Genomic DNA, 21,482 nt, shown 5'->3' with positions numbered 1-21,482 from the left:
AAAGGATAAGATCCTGCAGTATGTCCAGTCTGGGAATCCTCCAACCATTGCATTCCCGTTCACTGAAGGTTTGGTGGAAATCATCAACACAATCTGTGAGAAGCCAGCCTCAGTTTACCCGACATCTCGTAAACTAGAAGCTCTGTACAAGACAAGAGATGATGTCTGTTCATATCTCTTTGCACATCCACCGCCTTCTTCCCTCATTACTGAGGAGATGCAGACCCGTCAACGCCAAGGGTCCTATGCTGTACCCATCGACAAGGAGAGCAGAAAGCTCGATTCGTTGGGCAAGAAATTATATTCATCTGCTGCCCTAACACTAAAAATCTCTAACTACTCGGCCATCATGGGTGCCTATCAAATTTTCCTCTGGAATCGCATGGCGGTCTTCATGGAAAAGTATCTGGCAGACCAGAGAGTGTTGGCGAAGGTAGTGCTTGATGAGGCCCTACGACTGTCACGGCAACAGATAAATGCTGGCCGCGACACGGTTGACACCTCTGCGAGAGCTTTGGCATCTTCCATCGTGCTCCGCAGACACTTGTGGCTCCGCACAACTGCACTGCCTGTCAAGACACGAAACAAAGTGGAAAATCTGCCCTTTGAGAGTCAGTCGCTGTTTTCCTCGAAAACAGATGAATACCTGTCGTAGAAACGTAAAGATCGGCTGACAGCCCATTCCTACGGTATTCTCCCAACCAGGCCATTCACCGAGAATCGATTCCAGTATCGTTCCTCGCAGGGCTATCGTGGTCGACAGCAGAGATATCAACCGTATCCACGTTATGGGTCCTACAGGCAGTTCCAGCTGCCTACGAGCTCTTTCCAGCGCCGGAGGCCTAGCTACCGCCCACGTCACGGTCAACAAGCCCACGATGCTAAAGAGTCAGCAACTCAACCAAAACAGTTCTGACTAGAATTTGAACAATCTGTCGTGTTCAGTAACAGATTGGCTCAGTTTGCCTCAGCGTGGGCAGAGATTACCACTGATAGTTGGGAGCTTAAAATTGTTACAGTTGGTTATAAAATTCAGTTTGATGTTTACCCAGTGTTATCTCTTCCTGACCACTCAGTACAATCCTCTTCTGATAAGTTACAGGCTGAGGTTGTAGCACTGCTGGAGAAGGGAGCCGTACAGGAGGTACTCCCTCAGGACCCCCTCTTGGGCTTCTACTCTAGGATGTTCCTTGTAGACAAGAAGGATGGAGGCGTACGGCCCATCTTACATCTGAGAGAATTGAATAAATTCGTTCTCGTAAAACGGTTCAGAATGCTGACCTTAAATACAGTCCTCCAGTTAATGCCTGAGGATATGTGGTTCGCTGTCCTGGATCTCAGGGACGCATACTTCCACATTGTCATCCACCCTAGTCATAGGAGATACCTTAGGTTCATTTGTAGCAGTAAGGCCTACCATTATCAGGTACTCCCTTTTGGATTGTCAACAGCCCCCCGGGTTTTTTCTAAATGTATGGCTGTTGTAGTGGCATACTTGAGGGAACAAGGTTGTACCATCTATCCCTATCTTGACGATTGGCTATTGGCAGCACCCTCTGCTGATGCACTCCTGGCCCAAATTAATAAGGTGATGCTCACCTGCTCCAGGTTAGGACTTTTGGTTAATCTCAAAAAATCTAACCTTACCCTGTCAAGGAGAATACTGTTTATCGGTATGGAACTGGACGGCAATGTAAATAGAGATTTTCTGCCCAGGAAACGTGCTTTAAAGATTGGCAGGATGGTGAATCTCTTCTCGAGATGTAGGTTCCAGTCGGTAACGGCTATCCAGAGACTGCTAGGCCTTATGGCCTCTTCTACGGCAGTTACCCCTATGGCCCGGTTGCGCATGCGACCTCTCCGGCTGTGGTTCCTATCTGTTCATGATTTTGAATACAAATCCCAGGACAAGCGGTACTCCATCCCTAGAGGGGTTCTCCGTACCTTACGATGGTGGCTTAATGAGACTAACCTCCTTGGGGGTATTGCGTTTGGGTCCATCCAAACCGAGATCACGATCTCGACTGATGCCTCCATGATAGGATGGGGAGCCCAGTGTGGTGCCCTTAGGGCACATGGGGTCTGGTCAGAGCAGGAAAGGGAAGATCACATTAACCTGCTAGAATTGAGAGCGGTCCGTTATGCCCTTATCGCGTCCGCAGACACGCTGCAGCAGAAATCCGTTCAGGTACTCACGGACAATTGCACCACCATGTTCTACCTGAACAAACAAGGGGGTATTACCTCCAAGGCCCTCTGCGACAAGGCCGTTCGGGTTTGGGAATGGGCCATGGACAGAGGCGTGTTCATTCATGCGGTCCATATTCCTGGCACCACCAATGTCATCGCGGACAAACTGAGTCGTATGCGATCCGGCAGCTACGAATGGACCATAGCAGACGGCTACCTGAACGCCATCTTTTTGGACTGGGGGTTCCCAGACATAGACCTCTTTGCATCTGAGGACAACAAGAAGGCCCCACGATTTTGCTCCAGGGGAGGTCTAGGTCACCACTCCCTCGGGGACGCGTTCCAGATATGCTGGACAGGGCACCTGTTTTACGCCTTCCCTCCGTTCCCGCTGTTGTCTCGAATCATCAGGAAAATTCAGAGGGATGGGCCTCACATGATTCTAGTGGCGCCCTTTTGGCCCAGACAAGCTTGGTTCCAACATGTCATGCAGCTTTCACAGGGGTCATATTATCGGTTCACTCTGAACCCGGACCTTCTGTCCGACAAAGGGGTTTGGTATCACGACCTACCCAACCTGAGCCTCACTGCTTGGCACACTCTGGGCCAGAAGGGATGTCTGACAGAGTAGCTGAGATTTTGCTGAATGCGCGTAGGGACACTACTCGCAGGTCATACTCTGCTAAATGGAAGCGTTTCGAGGCCTGGGCTACTGACAAAGGGGTGAATGTTTGGGATTGCCATCTGTCATCTGTGTTTGAGTTCCTTCTGTCTCTAAAGGATGGGGGACTCTCTAATTCCTCTATTAAAGTTTATTTGGCGGCTATTTCAGCCTTCCACCCTAAGATAGATGGGAAAACGGTTTTCTCCCACAGTTTGTCGAAATCTTTTTTAAAAGGGTTACATAACATGTTTCCACAAGTCAAGGAAATTGTTCCCCAGTGGTCACTGCAAGTAGTATTGGCGGGGCTTATGAAATCGCCCTTCGAACAACTAGCTACTTGTGAGTTAAAATGGTTGTTCTGGAAAGTGGCTTCCTTGATCGCCATTACATCTGCCCGCAGAGTTAGCGAGTTGGTGGCCCTAAGGTGGGATCCTCCCTTTTTGAAGGTCCATCAAAATAAAGTAGTTCTGAGACCTGACCTTCGTTTTAGACCCAAAGTCTCCACTCAGTTTCATACATCACAAGACATTGTCCTGCCTATCTTTTTTCCTGACCCTTCTGATAACTCTGAAAGGGCCTTACATTCCTTGGATGTGAGAAGGGCTATTTTATTTTACCTTCAACGTACTTCACAGTTTAGGTGTGCCAAACAACTGTTTGTGTGCTATTATGGGCCCAGGAAGGGAAAAGCTGCTACAGCTCAATCAATTTCTCGCTGGGTTACTCAGACTGTTAGGGCCTGCTACTCGCATGCTAAGTTACCTTGCCCTTTGGAAGTAAAAGCTCATTCCACCAGAGCGCAAGCTGCCTCTGTGGCCTTCCTTAGGGGCGTACCCTTGCAAGACATCTGCAGGGCTGCAACATGGTCGTCTTCTGACACGTTTGCTAAGCATTATGCACTAGATGTGTGGGAAAGGAAAGAGGCTGCTGTTGGTCAAGCAGTACTTCAGTCTCTTTTTCAGTGAGAACACATGCCCGCCTCCTGGGTAAGTGGCTTGTGAGTCTCCCATGTGGGGCTGCACGGAAGACGGACAGTGAAAACAGAGTTGCGCTTACCGTAACTACTGTTCATTGATGTCTTCTGTGCAGACACACAACCCTCCCTCCTACCCCGCTGTGTTCTTCCAGGTAATGTGAAGCATTCGGCGGCAAAGGAGAAACTGAGGGGAAGGGGGCGACGTCGCCCAATGTTGTTCGGGCGGGAAAAGCCACGCATGCGCATTGGTGCGTACGTGCGCCCCCTAGTGGACATTGGCTAGAAAAGAAAAATTCCGGTTGGCAGGATTGCAAAGGCGCAGTCCCATGTGTGTCTGCACAGAAGACGTCAATGAACAGTAGTTATGGTAAGCGCAACTCTGTTTTCAAGGGTTATCCATAATCAGTAATATGTCAGTATCAATAAAAGTGGCAATAGTGTTTAATGAAAAGGTTGGAGATGGCTTCAAGAAATAATTGCATAGTTGGAAACAAGAGATCCATTTTTATTTCACAGATTATTGGGTAGAATTTAGATAGTCTAAAAGCAACACAATTAAAAGTTCTTGCCTACACTACTTAACTCTCTTTAATAGGAATACTTATTCCATATCTGTTTATATTTATTTGCATGGACTATCCCATACAAATAAATATCCTGAGGATCCTGGAGTAATCCTTGAGATCCTTAAGGAATGTAATAATCTTAGTGGCTGAGGCAAATGGGTGTCCTCTCTGGCCTCCTACCAGGAATGGAGTGTCCCCTTCCCGGTCTTTGCTCTTTCTATCTGTTGTTGCCATCAGCCACCATGGGCCCAAATGACTATACGCGGGATTGCTGTGGATGAGTTGTGAAACTACAACTGCTCTTTTTATGCTACCAGTTTTAATTGATTATTTTTGTATTTTTAAATTGATCTGCTCTGAGTCTGCTCATGGGGAGAGCGGACTACTAATTTAGTAAATAAATAAGGTTGCCAGCTAGAGTTACCAGGTCTCACCAGGTCTCACCTGGGGTTGCCAGGTCTCAACCAAAACTCATCTTACTTGTCTTCTTTGCATGCGCACAAACCGCATGCACACTCCCAAGCCTGTGCGATGACATCACTCCTGGGAAGTGATGTCATCACTCAGGCCCAAGAGCGTGCTTGAGCTTCACAGCAGACTGATTTGGCCCCCAAACAAGCCTGATTCAGTCTGTTTGGGGCCCAAATCAGCCTGCTGCAAAAGACAGGAGTGCTCTGAGAGCTACGCAATGACATCACTTCCCAGGAGTGACATTGTCATGCAAGCCCAGGAACACGTCTAGAAGGCCTGTTCCACTGCCTCCCCCACCCCACCAGCCCAGTGAGTGGGGGGGGCTGAGGATAGGAGCAAGGGATCCCCCACCCGTACTGGGGGATCAGCAACCCTATTGCCAGCCTCCAGGTAGTGACTAGAGATCTCCCAGAATTAAAAATGATCTCCGGGCCATAGAGATCAGTTCCCTTGCTTTGGAGCATGGACTCTATGGCATTATACCCTGCTGGGGACCTTCCCTTCCCCAAACCCGCCCTCCCCTGACTCCACATCCAAATTTTCCAGGAATTTCCCTACCTGGAGCTGACAACTCTAGAATGTACTGTGCCAAGTAGATGGGAAGAAACACATACATGTCAAATCCACAGAAATAGAAATCTGAACTGATCATCTAGCATTACTTGAGATCCCAACACACTGCTTCCACTTTTCCCTCTCACATTTTTTGTAGAGCTTCACGGGGCAATCTTCTACAGAACTCACATCAACTATTATAGTTTGTATTCTATCATTCTGCTTGGAAAAATTTGAAACGTTCCTCCACTCTTAGTAACCTTAGCTTTCAAAGAGCAACTGTCTAAGGTTTCTAAGGCTGCAAGAAGCCATCTCAATTTTCTGAGCTGAGTGGTAGGATACAAAGCTATGGGCCTCTGTTTCTCTACCAATCAGAAGGAGGCATTCTCCTCACACATACCTATACTTGAAGAGTGAAGAATAAACCATTTTTCCTTCCTGTCATTATTCAGGTGTTTTCTTTAGTAGGCTAAGAGCTGGAAAGGAAACACATCAAAATTCTATAGCCCCCAGTATGTATTGTATTCATGTCCATTTCTAAGCAACCAATATGGAGGTACGGAAATAATACCTGTTCCTCAAACTGATTATCACTAGAATAACTAGAAAAGTGTCAAGTTTTTGTTCCAAAAGTTAAAATGGGATTAATGTGCTTGGTAAAGAGACTCCATTTGCTACATCGCTTCCAATCTCTGCTTGCCTTTCTTTTCAGACCTTCTTCCCCCTCTGTGAGTTGTAAAGGGGTCCCCCTCAGTCCCCTCCAAAATCGGGAGAGAATTTATGCCTTTCATAAAAGTACATCTATCCTTAGTCAATTATGATGGGGTGAGAACATTCCTTAAAACTCCCAAATGCAAGAATAACCAGTGATACCAGTTCCTTATTACTCTTTTTATAAAACTTTTGGTATGGAATTTTTAAAAAAGAGTCAGCCTCTGCCAGATGCGTGAGTAGAAGGAACAGAGTCACCTCTAATAAGCCATTTGTTTACTTTCTGGAACTCAAGTTCCTAATGCTGTAGGAAAGTGTAATTCAGCTGGCAGCTTGCCATGATGATGTATTAGCATCCATGTATTTAGCACTCATGTTTTGCTAATGCACTATGTAAATCTCATTCTATTGGCAAGTTTCCTGCATAATGAAAAAGCATCTTATTATAGATTTTTCGGAGAGATGAAATTCTCATAGCAAAAGCTGACATTGGTGAAAAGGGGTCAAATTGTTCATTTTCATAGGTAGTTTCCACACTACCTACTTGCTTTGATACCTGGTACTAAGATTCTTCTATTGTTCTTTCTACAGTGCAGTTCTTATAGATAATTTACCTTGCTAATTGCAGGGAGAGAGCTGAAGTACATTATCTAGCAGTGTCTCCTGCCTTTCACATGGTACTTTCCTTGGCTGTGGTACTTCCAAATTCAGGTAGAGAGTTAAAATTTTGAATGTTTTCCTGTGTAAAATATTCCCTGCTTGAAAAAAGTGAACTCCTTGCATAGCAAAGTTCTGCTGTATATGTATGTAAAGTGCCATCAAGTCACTGCCGATTTATGGGCGCTCGTGCTGAGGTTTCAAGGCAAAAAATTAACAGAGGTTGTTTGCCATTGCCTGCCTCTGTATAGCAACCCTGGTCTTTCTTGGTGGTCTCCCATCCAAGTTCTAATCAGTGATTACAGCACTGAATACAGGCAGTGCTGACCCTACTTAGCTTCAGACTAGCCTGGGTCATCCAGGTATGTACAGTTCTGCTGTAGACTTTCCCATATATATGGAAAGGGTTCAAACTGCTGTCTTCATAGGTCTTTGAGCACCATGTTTCCAAGCACTCTCCTTTATCCCCTCCATCACAGCTCTTCTTTGCCCCTCCCTTGCCCCCACTGGGCTTATGGTGGAGGAAGAAAAGCACCATTCTTTTTTGCTTCCTGTAGCCCTTTAAGTGCTGATGATTTGAAAGCAGCACAAAAGATTGAGTGCTCTCTCCAGTGCATCTTCTAACAGACACTTGAGATTGTCAAAGGCTTTTCCTGCTAGATAGAGTGCCTAGAGGAGAGAGCACTCATTCTTACGCTCTGCTCCCTCTATGGCCACTAGGCATTTCCCGCTGAGAAATAGCGACTGACCTGGCATCTTTTGTCTGAAGCCGTCTTTCTGCCATAGCATGGGATGCAGTACGTACTCAGTTATGCTGACTCCTGATGCTATCCCTACTGTCAGCAAGTGGTTGAATCCTTTCTTATATTCTGATATATAGTGACAGCAAATAGTACACTTGTATTATATTGTTTGAAAAAGCAACATATAATCTGAAGAAGAAATTTAGATCCATTTGCAGAAAGGTGGAGGCATAAGAGAACGCATGAACAATACAATATTTACAAGACACACAGACCAACAAGGGCTTTCAGGGGGCATTTCATTTCCCTCAGTTTCCCTTCCCCAATTACTTCCTCTTTCCCTTCTTTGGAGCCCCCATAGCTTCTCCTCTTGTCCTGCTTCCTTCTCTCCTTCCCATCAACCAGCCAACTTATTTTTATCTACTTCCTCATCTTCAGCTTTTCCTCTTTCCTTCTTCCTGGCAGCCTCTTACCAGGAAAAGTCTGGCCAAGTTGAGCAGTAGGCACCAGTACTGGGCCGGCCAAGTTGCACAGTGGATGGTGCCTGGCCAGGCCAGGCCAGGCCCATTTGTGCAGTGTCTGCCATGGCTAAGTTGGGCTGAAGTGCACTGCAGCCTCTGCCAAACCAGGTTAAGTTGCGTGTGTAATGATTCTTCGGTGATTGCCACAGGGCCTGTCCTTGGTGAGTCATCTTCCATAAGAGAACATCACATGGGATGAAGACAGGACCCTTTCCAGGGCTGTTTTGGCATTCAAATTCACCCCCGCTCCCAACCATGGCTTTGCTTTACAGAAACAAGGCTTGTAAGGCTAAGCAATATTATTACTGATACCCTGGAAATCTAGTTAGTCTTTAATGTGCTGCTGTATCTGAATCTTGCTTTTCTATTATAGACTAACACAGCTACCCACCTGAAATTACCAATATTGTCAATGATTCCTAGCAGTCTCTAAAATGGCCACAGAGCTCAGAAGGGATTTTTTTCTTAAAGCTACAGGCAGTGTTTCTATTATTCTGTGGATTTTTAATCACTCAATTTTTTAAAAAGATTTTATTTTCTGCAAATTGTGGTCCTTCAGATTTGTAAAGAAATCCCCCCATATGTTCCTAGATCTGTTTTTTTAATCTATTGCAGATCTATATGGTATGGTTTGGAATTCAGTTGCTAGTGGGTTGATAGCTCTTGAATTTTTCTCTATCCTCATATTAGTATTAAATAAGCATATGTAGAATGGCTTATTTCCTTGAGCTAGCTGGGCTTACCTTTTTCACTAATAAGCAATTTCACCACCATTTGGTACTCTACTGTCTGATGTGGTTAATTCCCTCCTGGAGGAAGTCTGTAGCCTTTATTATATGGATAAATGAAGGATCTGAGCTCAGTGCACAAATTTGACAGGAACTCTTCTAAAATGCATTACAGTTCAGAGGTGCCAGTAATATACATGAAATATTACCATCTTACATCTTTTTAGAACCACACCTGCTTCTTTCAGACACTCTCTGTGTGTATTTATGTGTGTGTATGTGTGTGTGTGTATGAGAGAAAGACAGAGAAAATGCACCCAAAATATCTTAGTCAGAACATGCAAACAATGCCACAACATTCCAAATATCTATTTTTAAAAAAATGTTTAGAACATTTTACTGTAAAGAAATCCAGTTGCTCTGCCAATGACAGCTTCATTGAATACAGGCTTTCAGAATGAATCTACTAGGAATGCTATTTAAGTGTCATCCATTAAACCATTAGAACACTCATTAAAACTGTTAGCACAGACTTGTTATTCATGAGTTATTGGTCTTTCACACTTCCAGGATGTTTCTGCCAATATCCTTCCATTCATTGTTCCAGTTATTGGCTATTCACATCCAGGAAATGTAGATTAGCTTTCTCTCTCAAGACAATCCTTTGTGAAGTATGATGAGGTTGAATGATTGAGAATTCAAAGCAAAAGGTTAACATGAAGGTCTGGTTTCCTGGACTGCGGAGAACTGTAGCACCAGTATTCATATGCAGCGTCAAATATTATTTGATGGATTCAAGAAAGATGTTCTACATCTACTGAAATCCACACTATTGTATATTATTGATAAACAGCTGTGAAAAATATACTGTATGAGAGGATGATGATGGTTGATTCACCCTATTACTGGTAAATTTTGCCATGAGGTATTATTTTTCTCCCCTGAAAAATGCAACTAACTGCAAGTTAACTTACTGAACATGTTTTTTCTTCTCTGTGACTTCCTTTTGTAACCATCCCCAAAGCAACTCTTGGGGATTGGCATGGGAAGCGACAAGTGAGGACTACTGTGGGAGAGTGGAATCATGGGAATCACCCACCCACCCATTACTGAAAGTGTCTTTCTACCCATACGAGGTTTGAATCTCAGCATTGTGTTTTTTATTTTGTTATGTAAATCCTAGGAAGAGACAACAATCACTACGTACACAATACCTTCACAGCTTTCCTAGTCATGTGTATCAGTATCACCAGTTAATTTAGAGGTCCAATAAAACAGTGGTTTAAAAGTCAGCAAGTCAGCCTTTTAAGCATCCTGAGAGTGAGCATATTATAATTGATCTTGAGACTTTGCTCTTCAATATGAAGCGGGGTAGTAAATGAGGAAGTTCATTTTGCATTTTCAGTTATGTTTTGTGTACTATTTTTACAAATTCAGATTTGCAAAGATTCTCAAAATATGAAGCCATAAATGAAAAAAGAGCAAATATTGTCCAAATAAAGTTTTTTTTAAAAAGTAAACAATAGAACCTTATGGTTGTTGGGGGTTTTCCGGGCTGTATTGCCGTGGTCTTGGCATTGTAGTTCCTGACGTTTCGCCAGCAGCTGTGGCTGGCATCTTCAGAGGTGTAGCACCAAAAGACAGAGATCTCTCAGGGACACTGAGAGATCTCTGTCTTTTGGTGCTACACCTCTGAAGATGCCAGCCACAGCTGCTGGCGAAACGTCAGGAACTACAATGCCAAGACCACGGCAATACAGCCCGGAAAACCCCCAACAACCATCGTTCTCCGGCCGTGAAAGCCTTCGACAATACAATAGAACCTTATTATTGTTTTTTTTTTCCTTCATCAACAATAGGCCCTCCCTGTTTCCAATCTTTTGTACCATTAGTGGCCACTGTATATACATCAAGCCAAAGATGGGTCACCCATCGCTGGATCATTTGGGGCTGTATTGGAAAATACAAAGGACAGCAAGCCACTAAATTTGGTGGAGATAGAGGCTGTTTTTTATTATAATTCCGATTTGGTTCATGTCCATACACCTGCATGGCAGCTTTAACATTCAACTCAGTATGCATGTACAGTACACTGATTGCTCTCTATGAAAGCTGAGAAGAGCCCATGTGATCTGTACATGTACATACACAGTTTGAAGTTTAACAGCGCAATCCTAAATGTGTAATCAGACGTTAATCCCAATAAGATCGATGAGACTTACTTTCTAATGAGTAAAGATGGGTACGAACCGAAATACAAACCAAAGTTTGTGACGAAATGGGCCAGATCGTGGTTCACGAACTGGTGGTTCATCAGATCCCATTTCTGACGAACTGCTACAAACTTTAGGCTGGTTCGTTTGGTTCGTCACTACAGACAGCCTGGCGCCGATCAATCAGTTTCCTAGGCAACAGGATGGACTTCCTGCAGACCTTCTGCTGACCTGGAAGTGGCAATTTGCTGACGTGGATGTGACATTTTCATGAACCAAACGAACTGGTTTGTAAACCAGGGCAGGTTTCTGAAAGTTCGTGATTCGTGAAATGCGACAAACTACGAACCGCACAGTTTGGTTTTTTTCCAGTTTGTGCCCATCTCTACTAATGAGTGTTCCTACTGTTGCAGTCTAAGTGCAAATGCATGGAAGGTGTACCAGTGAGAACAGTGGACAGATGTACTCTCTTCCTCCATCATATGTAAATATCTTGGTCACTTTCATATTGTTTGCTGTTGCTCATTCTTTCAGTATACATGGATTGTAGATATTAAAACTTGTAGGAAACTGAGACTTCCCCTTGCATGGTAAAAAAGAGAAACACAAATTTATTTGTAGTATGTGACAGCAGAAGCCATTTACTTACTTACTTACTTACTTACTTACTTACTTACTTACTTACTTACTTACTTACTTACTTACTTACTTACTTACTTACTTACTTTATACCCTACTTTTCTCCCTGGTGAGGACCAACTACTTCATACTCCTCTTCTCCATTTTCTCCTCAAAGCAACCTTGTGAGTAGGTTAAGCTGAGAATATGTGACTGGCCCGAGGTCACCCAGCAAGCTTCCATAGCAGAGTGGAGATTCACACTTGGCGGGGGGGGGGTCTTCCAGATCCTAGACAGTAGTACACTCTAGCCACTACACCATGCTTTAAGTAAAAGGGGGAAGTTAGAAGGTTAGAGCATAGTTGGACAGATAGACAGAATACTATGATTTTTTCTGACTTAAATTGAACCAAATATTTCCTGTTCTTCATCCCCAAACAGGTTAATGCTCTGTATAATAAGGGCAGTGGTGGATCCAGTGGATCTAACCAATTACTGCCCAGTAGAGATGGGCAGGAACCAAAATACAAACCAAAGTTTGTGATGAACTGGGCTGGTTCGCAAACCAGCGGTTCATTGGAACCCATTTCTGACGAACCGCCATGAACTTTAGGGTGGTTCATTTGATTTGTTTTTTGGTTCGACACTGCAGATAGCCTGGTGCCAATCAATCAGTTTCCTAGGCAACAGGTGATGGACTTCCTGCAGACCTTCTGCTGGCCCAGAAGTGACAATTTGCTGACCTGGATGTGACGTTTTCATGAACCAAATAAACCGGTTCGCAAACCGGGGCAGATTCTTGGAAGTTTGTGGTTCATGGTTCTTGAAATGCGACGAACCATGAACCACACGGTTTGTTTTTTTCCAGTTCGTGCCCATCTCTACTGCCCAATGTTAAATCTTCCATTCCTGGGTAAGGTAATTGAGAGGGCAGTGGCAGAACAGCTGCAGGTATTCTTCGATGACTACTCTATCCTGGACCCATTCCAGTCTGGCTTCTGGCCCAACCATGGTGCGGAGACGGCTCTGGTTGCCCTAACAGATAATTTATGGCGACAACTGGATTGGGATGGGTCACCGCTGCTGATACTTTTGGATCTTACAGAGGCATTCGACACAGTCGATCATGAACTTTTGACTCACCACCTCACCGCCATGGGAATTCATGAGACAGCCCTGCAGTGGCTGAGCTCCTTTCTCCATGGGCAGGGACAGAGGGTTGCACTAGGGGAACAGATGTCCACCCACCGTCCTTTGGTGTGTGACATCCCTCAGGGGGCGATTCTTTCCCTGATGTTACGTAACATCTATATGCACCCCCTTGCCCACTTGGTTTGTAGCTTTGGTCTGGGTTGTCACCAGTATGCTGATGACTCCCAGCTCTGTCTATTAATTGATGGCCAGTTAGACACTGCTCTGGACTCCTTGGCTGGATGTCTGGATGCTGTGATGAAATGGTTTTGTCAGAGCCTCCTGAAGTTGAATCTCCAGAAGATGGAGGTTCTATATTTGGGTTGTGGGATGACAGAATTGGGAATCTGGCTCCCAGCCATCAGCGGAGTGCAATTATGACCTTCTTTGATGATGAAGAGCCCGAGTATGCTCCTGGATTCCACACTTTCTATGGAGGCCCAGGTTGCAGCCATAGCCAGATCTGCATTTTTTTCATTTTCAGCAAGTCAGGCAATTGGCACCCTATCTCTCATCCCAGGACTTAGCTTCAGTAATCTATGCAACAGTCACCTCTAGACTAGATTACTGCAATTCGCACTACACGGGGCTGCCTGTGAGCATGACCCGGAAGTTTCAACTGGTCCAGCATGCATCGTCATGGGGACATCATTTAGGGCACACAGTCACCCTGTGTTATGCCGGCTGCACTGGCTCCCAGTTGAGTTCGAAATCCAATTCAAGGTATTGGTTTAGTATTCAAAGCCCATTGTGGACTGGGACCTGCATGCCTGCGGGACTGCCTATCTCATTATGTCCCCTGCAGGGCCTTGAGCTCTGTGGATAAGCAGTTCCTGGTGGTCCCCAGCCCAAGGGACATTCAGCTGGCCTCGACTAGGGCCAGCCTTTTCTGTCCTGGCCCTGGCCTGGTGGAACGCTATCCCACTGGAGATTCAGGCCCTGCGGTACCTTTTACAGTTCCGCAGGACCTACAAGACAGAGATGTTCTGCCAGGTTTTTGAGTAAGGGCCAGCTTTGTGTCCCCGCCTTTCTGACCGCCTTGTCCTCCTTTTGCGGCTTCCCTGGATTTATACCATGGCAGTGCCTGTGACTTGTGATTTTATAGTAACCTGGTTTGATCAGTGACACCTGAATCTTTTTATCTAGATTAAGTGGTTTTAATGTTTTTATTGTATTTATCGAAATATTGTTGGAAGCTGCCTTGAGCCCACTTGCAGGAAGGGTGAGGTATAAGTCAAATAAATAAATAAATAATATTTATTTATTATTTTAGATTTTTTAGTCCGCCCTCCCCACAGGCAGGCTCAGGGCGGAGTACAACATTCCAGTTTACATAAATACACTTTAAAATAGATAAAACATTACAGTAAAATTAAAACAACTATACAATAAAACTTTTCCTCAAGATGGCAACGGTAAAACACTACATTTCAGGCATGGCCCATATATATATAGGGTGGTGGACAGATCTTTTCAGTATGGCTTGCGGGGGCCTAACCTAGCCTCTGCCATATGCCTGGCAGAACATCTCTATCTTACAGGCTCGATGGAAAGATAATAAATCCTGCCGGGCCCTGGTTTCATCAGACAGAGAGTTCCACCAGGCCGGTGCTAGGACCAAAAAGGTCATGGCTCTGGTCAAGGCCAGGCGAGCCTCCCTTGGTCGAGGGACCACCAAACGTTGTTTATTTGTAGAACGAAGTGTTCTCTGGGGTACATATAGGGAGAGGCGGTCCCACAGATATGCTGGGCCCAGTCCACATAGGGCTTTATAGGTCAACACCAAAACCTTGAACCGGATCCGGTACTCAACTGGTAACCAATACAGCTGACATAATATAGGTGTTATATGTTTCCCAATCGGGACTCTTGCAATCAATTGTGCAGCTGCATTTTGAACCAGCTGTAGCCTCCAAATCAGGCCCAAGGGAAGCCCTGCATAGAGCAAGTTGCAGTAGTCTAATCTAGAGGTGACCATTGCTTGGATCACTGCCATTAGGTTGTGAGTCGACAGGTAGGGGACAAGCTGCCAGGCTTGTCTTAGATAGAAAAATGAAGACCTGGCAACTTCTGCAACGTGTGCCTCCATGGTCAGGGATGCATCCAGGATCACCCCCAGGCTCCTAACTCTCGAAACCAGTGCAAGCGGTGCTCCATCAAGAGCGAGGAGCCAGAGTCCCATGCTAACTTGTGCCCATTAGTGGGGTGTAGTCAGCTCCAAAATGCTTTCAGAAGCTCTGATGAACAGTAATATACTTTATATGTTCTCGCTAGGGACAGCTCCTTGATATATATGAGGTTTCTCCTTGCTGCCATAAAAATGAGGAAGCCCTCTAGTTAATGCTGTACGCATAATGGAACCCTGGAGAACTTTAAATTGCCTGAGTTGTGTGGTGGAGAAGGGTACTTTGTCCAGAGGCAACTATTATGAAGGAACAGCTTTAAGGTACCCTACTTCTAATCAGTAGTAAAAGCTACTGGGTATTAAATGCAGCTTCTTTCCACTATAATATGAAGACAGATGGTAACTAGCCTGGGCAGATGTTCATTTACCCTGAAATATCTGTGGCAAAAATAAAGCGCATGTGTTTTCCTGAGTGAAGGAAGGAGGCTCAGTGCTAGATTTCTGATTTATAGAATCAGAATTACAGAATTAACAGAATTAACAATGGCTATGTTAATTAAAAGAAAAAGTGATGCCACAAGAACAGTCCTAAGAAATGGAATGCTTAATTTGTTACTCAAAAATGTTTAAGATGCAGGAAATAGAAGAACACAAAGTCCTTGACTGTCAGGTTTGAAGAAAGTGTTATGCGCTCACCATAAGTTGTAGAAATGGTTCATAAAAACTGCACGTAGCAAGAAATAAGATTCATTGCTCTATAGAAATATGAGAATCTTGTAAATCTGAGGGACATGGAAGTTACTAACCCTAAGAGAATGGAAAAGACAGAAATTTTTGCCTCTGCCTAATTGTACTTCTGGTTAAAACACTAATTGTTTAAGCTTTCCCTTCATAATACCAGTAACACATAATAAGTTGAGAAAACAGATCATAGTTTTGGCCTGTTCTACGCAGTACTTTTCTCACTGACAATACTGCCAGTAATCAATCCCGCCCCCCAAAGCACTCACCTAATAATCCAATTTGTTGTAGTTGATATTTACAAAATTAAGTCTGTATGTGACACTCTCCTCCTCTGAGAAAGATCCCCTTTCCTTTTTGTTTGCAGGGGAAATGCTCTGCCTTTATATATTGACGCGGTTCAACAGAGGCAGATAATCAGTTAAAAAACAATTTTAGTGTGTATTTTAACTGGATACCTTTTTCTAATAATTTTGCATGTCTCAGATGTTTTTTTTTTAATTCCTTTTGTGTCTGATGTCTTTTAGGCCTTTTCTACATAGGCAATTTTTGCCAGTTCAAGCTGATATGCCTTAGGGTTTTCTTCCAAATTCTGCATACTTAACTTCCCCTTCAGATTTCAGTGCAGTATTCAAATTTTCTGCCTGTGCTTATTCCCCGATATTTTCAGTCAGCTTTTTCAATTGTGCAGAATTTTCATTTCTGTTTTTTCACCTCCACTCTCTGTTCTGCCCTTCTTCCCCCCTCTACAGGCCACTTCTTACTGACTGGTCTCTCCATCTTCCTCTCAGTTTCTCCCATCCCCTTTTCCCCTCCACCTTCCTCTCATCCCCCTCCTTTCCCAAGAATTTTTTGAAGAAAATTTAAAGATGTCATAATGTCATAATTTCAGTGTTATTGCATTGTGTTGGTTTGCCCCACTCATGTCAGACTCGGCCTCCCAGCTGTGGGTCAGCTCCAGCAGGGCTCTCCAGTTTGGACTGTAGGGGGGGTAGTCATAACTCATAAACAAAAATGTCTACTAAAAATAGGGTTGCCAGGTCCCCCGACCCCCCCCCCCCCAGGCGGGAGGTTGGAGGACCGGTACCTACTTTAGGGCTTCTCCTGTCATGTGCGTACTCTGCATGTGCTTCCGGCTTGAGTAATGATGTCACTTCCAGGATGTCATCACACAGGTCACATGCTGTCCTCCGGTGCTCCCCAGGGGGCCAAATCAGGCCCCAATCTGGCCCGAATCTTGCCACTGCAGCACGCAGGAGCATGCTGTGCCACCTGGGAGCATGCCCAGGAGGGACGTTCCACCCCAGCCAGGTAAGCAGGGGCAGGGGGTGGAAGGTAGGACCAGGGGATCCCCCACCCCCAGTGGGGGACTGGCATCCCTAACTCAGAACATAGCTGTCATGTATTGGGGGGGATTTTTTTTTTTAACCGAGCCTAATGATGTTATAATGTTAACGTTATAAGGGACACTAGTGTGGAAGTGTCAGCCAGTAATACATCATACTGATTTACATCCAGGCTGCCTAACCTTAGTCTTTCAACAAGACACTCGCTGCCACCCAGCTTCTTGCAACTGCACAAACTGATCAGTTCACTGCCATCACTCAGCACACAGTAACCATTCTGAAATAATGTAGCAACTGTGACCAAATCTGTACAATGCTGGAACTTAGCTACACGTAGTCATATCTTAAGAGAGAATTAGTATAAAATGTTCTTTAGATGGTATATTTCTTCCAAGGACATTGCAAAAGCTAACAAGGACTATAATGGAAAGTGCTGCAAATGCCTAAACGCAGGTGCAAAATTTTATCACATGGTGGAGATTCAAGAAAGCAGGGAAATATTGGATAGAAATACATGGAGAAATGCAAAAGATATTAAAGTTTAAGTTTGTGATGAACCCCCAAAATATGTTATTAAATATTTTACCAAGTAATATTACAAACTATTTAAATATATGGTGCCCATGGCAAGAGTAGTATTTACAGCAAAAGGCAGAACAATGTCTAGATTTGATGGAATGGAAGAATAATTTATATAACATCTTACATACATAAAAGATGTATCTCAGAATTCCAAGAAAAATGGAAAGTATTCTTTGATTATGTAGTTGAAAATTAAGAATAATTGTTATCAAATAAGAAGATAGACAAAAAGATTTCTAAATAGAAGTGAAAAATTAAGAATGTATATAAGCAAGTTTTATATAGATATATGATATAATCAATGATAATATGGTTTAAATGATAGTAGTTTATTCATTATATTTTTCTCTTATAGAATCTAGATGTTGTGTTTAGGTTTATAAATGACCTAGACGATTATTGATGACTGAAATAGTAGATGATTATCAAGATATGATTTAAATGATTGTATGATGTAGTTCATGTTTTATGTGCTTATGTCTGAGTTTATTATTTGAAATTAAAAAAACTAAAAAAAAATACTTAGCTACACATGGTTTTATCCTGTCAAAGTCTTTGTTGTTTCAGTTGCCTGTTTTATTTTTTTCCTTCTCGAAGTAGTCTCCTCATTTGCTTTGGGGAATGGTTCCAAGTAAATTCAGAAATCGTTATAGGAGGTACAGTGTTACATAGCTGCCCCATTCCTCTGGAAGGAGGATATTCTATTGTCATGAGGTGGATGTTTGAGGTCCTTCTATGAAGGGGCTCTTGTATGTAATTAATCAGCCCCGGCGCCAGGGTTCCTGGTGCCTGAGGCCACCTTTGCGCGCACGCGCCCCCAACTGCATGATGATGTCATCACACAGTGACATCACGCAGTGACGCCGAGGGCATTGGTCAGCACCCCACACACCACCCCGGCCACCTGCCGTCCCTGGCTCACGGCTGCTGTGCCCGCCCGGGGGGGGGTGATGGCAGCGCAGGGCTGACTGGCCACAGCGGCAGCAGCAGCGCGGTGCTGGCTGGCAGCAGCACGGCGCACGTCTCCACCCCTGGCACCCCCCTCTGGTGCCCCCTCCAGCCCCATGGCACCCGTGGCCTCTGCCTCACCGTCTCAACGGTGGCACCGGCCCTGTAATTAATATTCTATGTCCTTTAGTAATTATTCCTCTTCATTCTAGTTTCGGGGGTATAGGCACAGCATGATGTCAGCATATGTCTTGATGAGGGCCTTATAATGTTCTGGTGTGTTCCTGGTGTGTGCCTGGTGACTACTAGACTAATGGTAATTTTATAAAACTGGCAGTTCTCTGGGAACAGCATGGTTCTGTAGTGTATATATAGGGATGAATGAATCTATTCCAATTCTTCTTATGTGCATCTATATTTTATCAGATGTTTACATTCTCTACTTTTTGCCAGCTGTGTATATTTGACTGTATTTTGTACATTTTTATATGAAATGTACAGCTATCTGCAGAATTTATTTCATTTTCACATGTTGTATGTATGTAATAAATAATGGTGATTTATTGATATACAAAGAACGTTGAAAAATGCATACATTTTATGAGGGAAATGGTGTGAGGAGCCAGAAACTGGTACAAATAAAGAATCATGAGTTTTATACATGCAAAGGAAAAGCAAAATCAGAATGAGAATTTGAGGGGTGGAACTGCAATGATGAGACATTAAAAACCATCCCTAAGGTTTTTACTTGTTGCTCATGTTTTCTGTACAGCTCTGTGCCGATACAAGGTATAGTCCAAGTCTATGGACCATAAAGAGGAGTCTAGCTAACCATCCTTACCATGGTCTCTTTACCCAGTTTAGGATGTTCAATAGACAGCTGTATCTATGACATAAATGTTGTGCTCTGGTACAGCACAATGCAGTGAATATCTGCATTTTGCTAGCACAATGATATATATAAACATGTATACATGACTACTAGTTCTAAGATAAAACTAAGAATGTTCAAGATCAAAGGAACTAAGAGCCACACTATACATATACACTATACATATGTAGCTGCATGAAATTTTAGTCTGCTTCTTCACTGTAAAGTATTCTTAGATGAGTTTATTTGTACTTACCAAGTAAATACAGGACCAGAACCCCAGTGGGAGTAAAAGTATCTAGGCAAGGGAGAGTTTCAGTAGAAAAGCAATGGGTAAAATTTAAGCATTCCCCTCTTTTATTATAGATTGCAAATGTAGGAGGCATCATAAATGAAGCATGTAAATAGAATGATCACAAGATAGGAAAGATCTTGTGCTATCCTTTACCTGATGGTTGTAGCATGATTAGTTTAATTTGGACAGCTTGACACACATTTCTAGAACTGGTATAGCAAATTAAGGATGAGAATCACTTCTTTGAAAGGTACTGAAGTTTTTAAAAAGTGTGCTGTTTGCTATCTGTCAGCACCACTGGAATTCATCCAAAGCATGCAGTAAAAAATGTCATCATTTTGTCTACTTCTTGTGGAAATCTGTAATTTCAGGATTATAATACGTTGGCTTTAGGCATTATACATTATTAATGTTATGCGCATTTGCTTAGAACTAAGATTTGTTGTGATCAATGGGCCTTTTTTTTTGAGTAACTATATTTAGTTCAGAGGTTTCAGTATATGGATAGTCATAAATTTTTGCAATGTAGACCTGAATCGGTTCCTGAATTACCACATTGAACTTGTAAACAAGGTTGTTCACTCATTTTTATCTGCTTTCACATGTCTCAGAATTGCTTACAAATGCTTTGTGATAAGCTTTTGTAACAGATTGATCGTTAACATCTAAATTTGACAGTTGGAGTGAGAGCTTTTCATTCATTCATTGCTTCTGCCTATGTAAAACCTATGTTAAATTTCTTTACTTGGACCCATCTTTTGTTGATCTGATTACTAGCCTAAAACCTCCATAATACGGTAGATTTCTGGCACCACAGCAATCAATCATATATACTCATGAAATTACTGCTTCAATCCTTCTTTGGACTTTCCTAACCTACCTATAAAACTTGGGCTAGAAACTAAGGTATTATGGTCAATTGTGGATATATCATCAACTTGGACCTTCTATTACTATCTGTCAGCTATGTCCTGCACATCTCTTCCTTCCACAAACACATACACCTATCTTTCATGGGGAAATAAAGCTTCTCCTACATTGATTTTGTTTCATTTTGTGTAAGAACAAAGAGAGATCTGAGCAAGGAAAGTGATTAAATGTGATAGTCAGTGTCAGCATGACTAACTGCAGTGGAAAGACTCCCATGGCTGAGTGCTTTAAGCTGTATTATGGCATATAAATAAATTTTAGATGTACATTAAAAAAAAAGTATTTCTGGAATAAAAATGCAGCCAATATCAACTATTCCCTTCTAATTTTTCCCTGTTTTCTTTTTTAAGTCAATTGACCCAGGCCAGCAATTCACATGGGAGCACTCTAACCTGGAAGTAAATAAACCAAAGAATAGATATGCGAATGTAATTGCTTATGACCATTCTCGAGTTCTCCTGTCAGCTATAGAAGGTAAGCCAATTAAACCAAATATAATTTAAAGCAAATTAACAAAAAATTGGTTCATCTTCCAAAGGCTCAGACTCAAAATTCAGAGCTTGGGATTACTATAACAAGTGTCTTTTCTACTTTACATTTTTGAGTAATTTGTCACATGAAATTCTTCATTACAAAAACTTAATTTACATGGTGTGTACATGTAACTATTTAACTCAGCTAGTATCAAAAGAGCAAAGAGACACTGGAAGTCCATGTCTTGATTTGTTTTTTTAACTAAGAGTGCAAATTCAAAACAGATTTCTTACTTTCTTGGTGTTGACGATATGTGAACTAGAAATAATACCTTCACTTTCCACTCTTCATCAGAGACATAACTAT

At 43.0% G+C, this 21,482-nt stretch overlaps 1 protein-coding gene across 1 annotated transcript in view; it reads left to right on the top strand.

Moving 5' to 3' along the window:
- PTPRD (protein tyrosine phosphatase receptor type D) overlaps positions 1–21,482 on the top strand; it is a 513,284-nt gene that overhangs the window by 399,030 nt on the left and 92,772 nt on the right. The window contains exon 27 of the mRNA XM_054986312.1: positions 20,993–21,116. Within this exon, the coding sequence (XP_054842287.1) occupies positions 20,993–21,116 (124 nt within the window). The remainder of the gene's footprint in view (positions 1–20,992; positions 21,117–21,482) is intronic.

Source organism: Eublepharis macularius, chromosome 8, assembly GCF_028583425.1.
Source record: "Eublepharis macularius isolate TG4126 chromosome 8, MPM_Emac_v1.0, whole genome shotgun sequence".
NCBI lineage: Eukaryota > Metazoa > Chordata > Lepidosauria > Squamata > Eublepharidae > Eublepharis > Eublepharis macularius.
The sequence above is the reverse complement of the archived record's forward strand: the minus strand, read 5'-3'. Positions and strand labels throughout refer to the sequence as shown.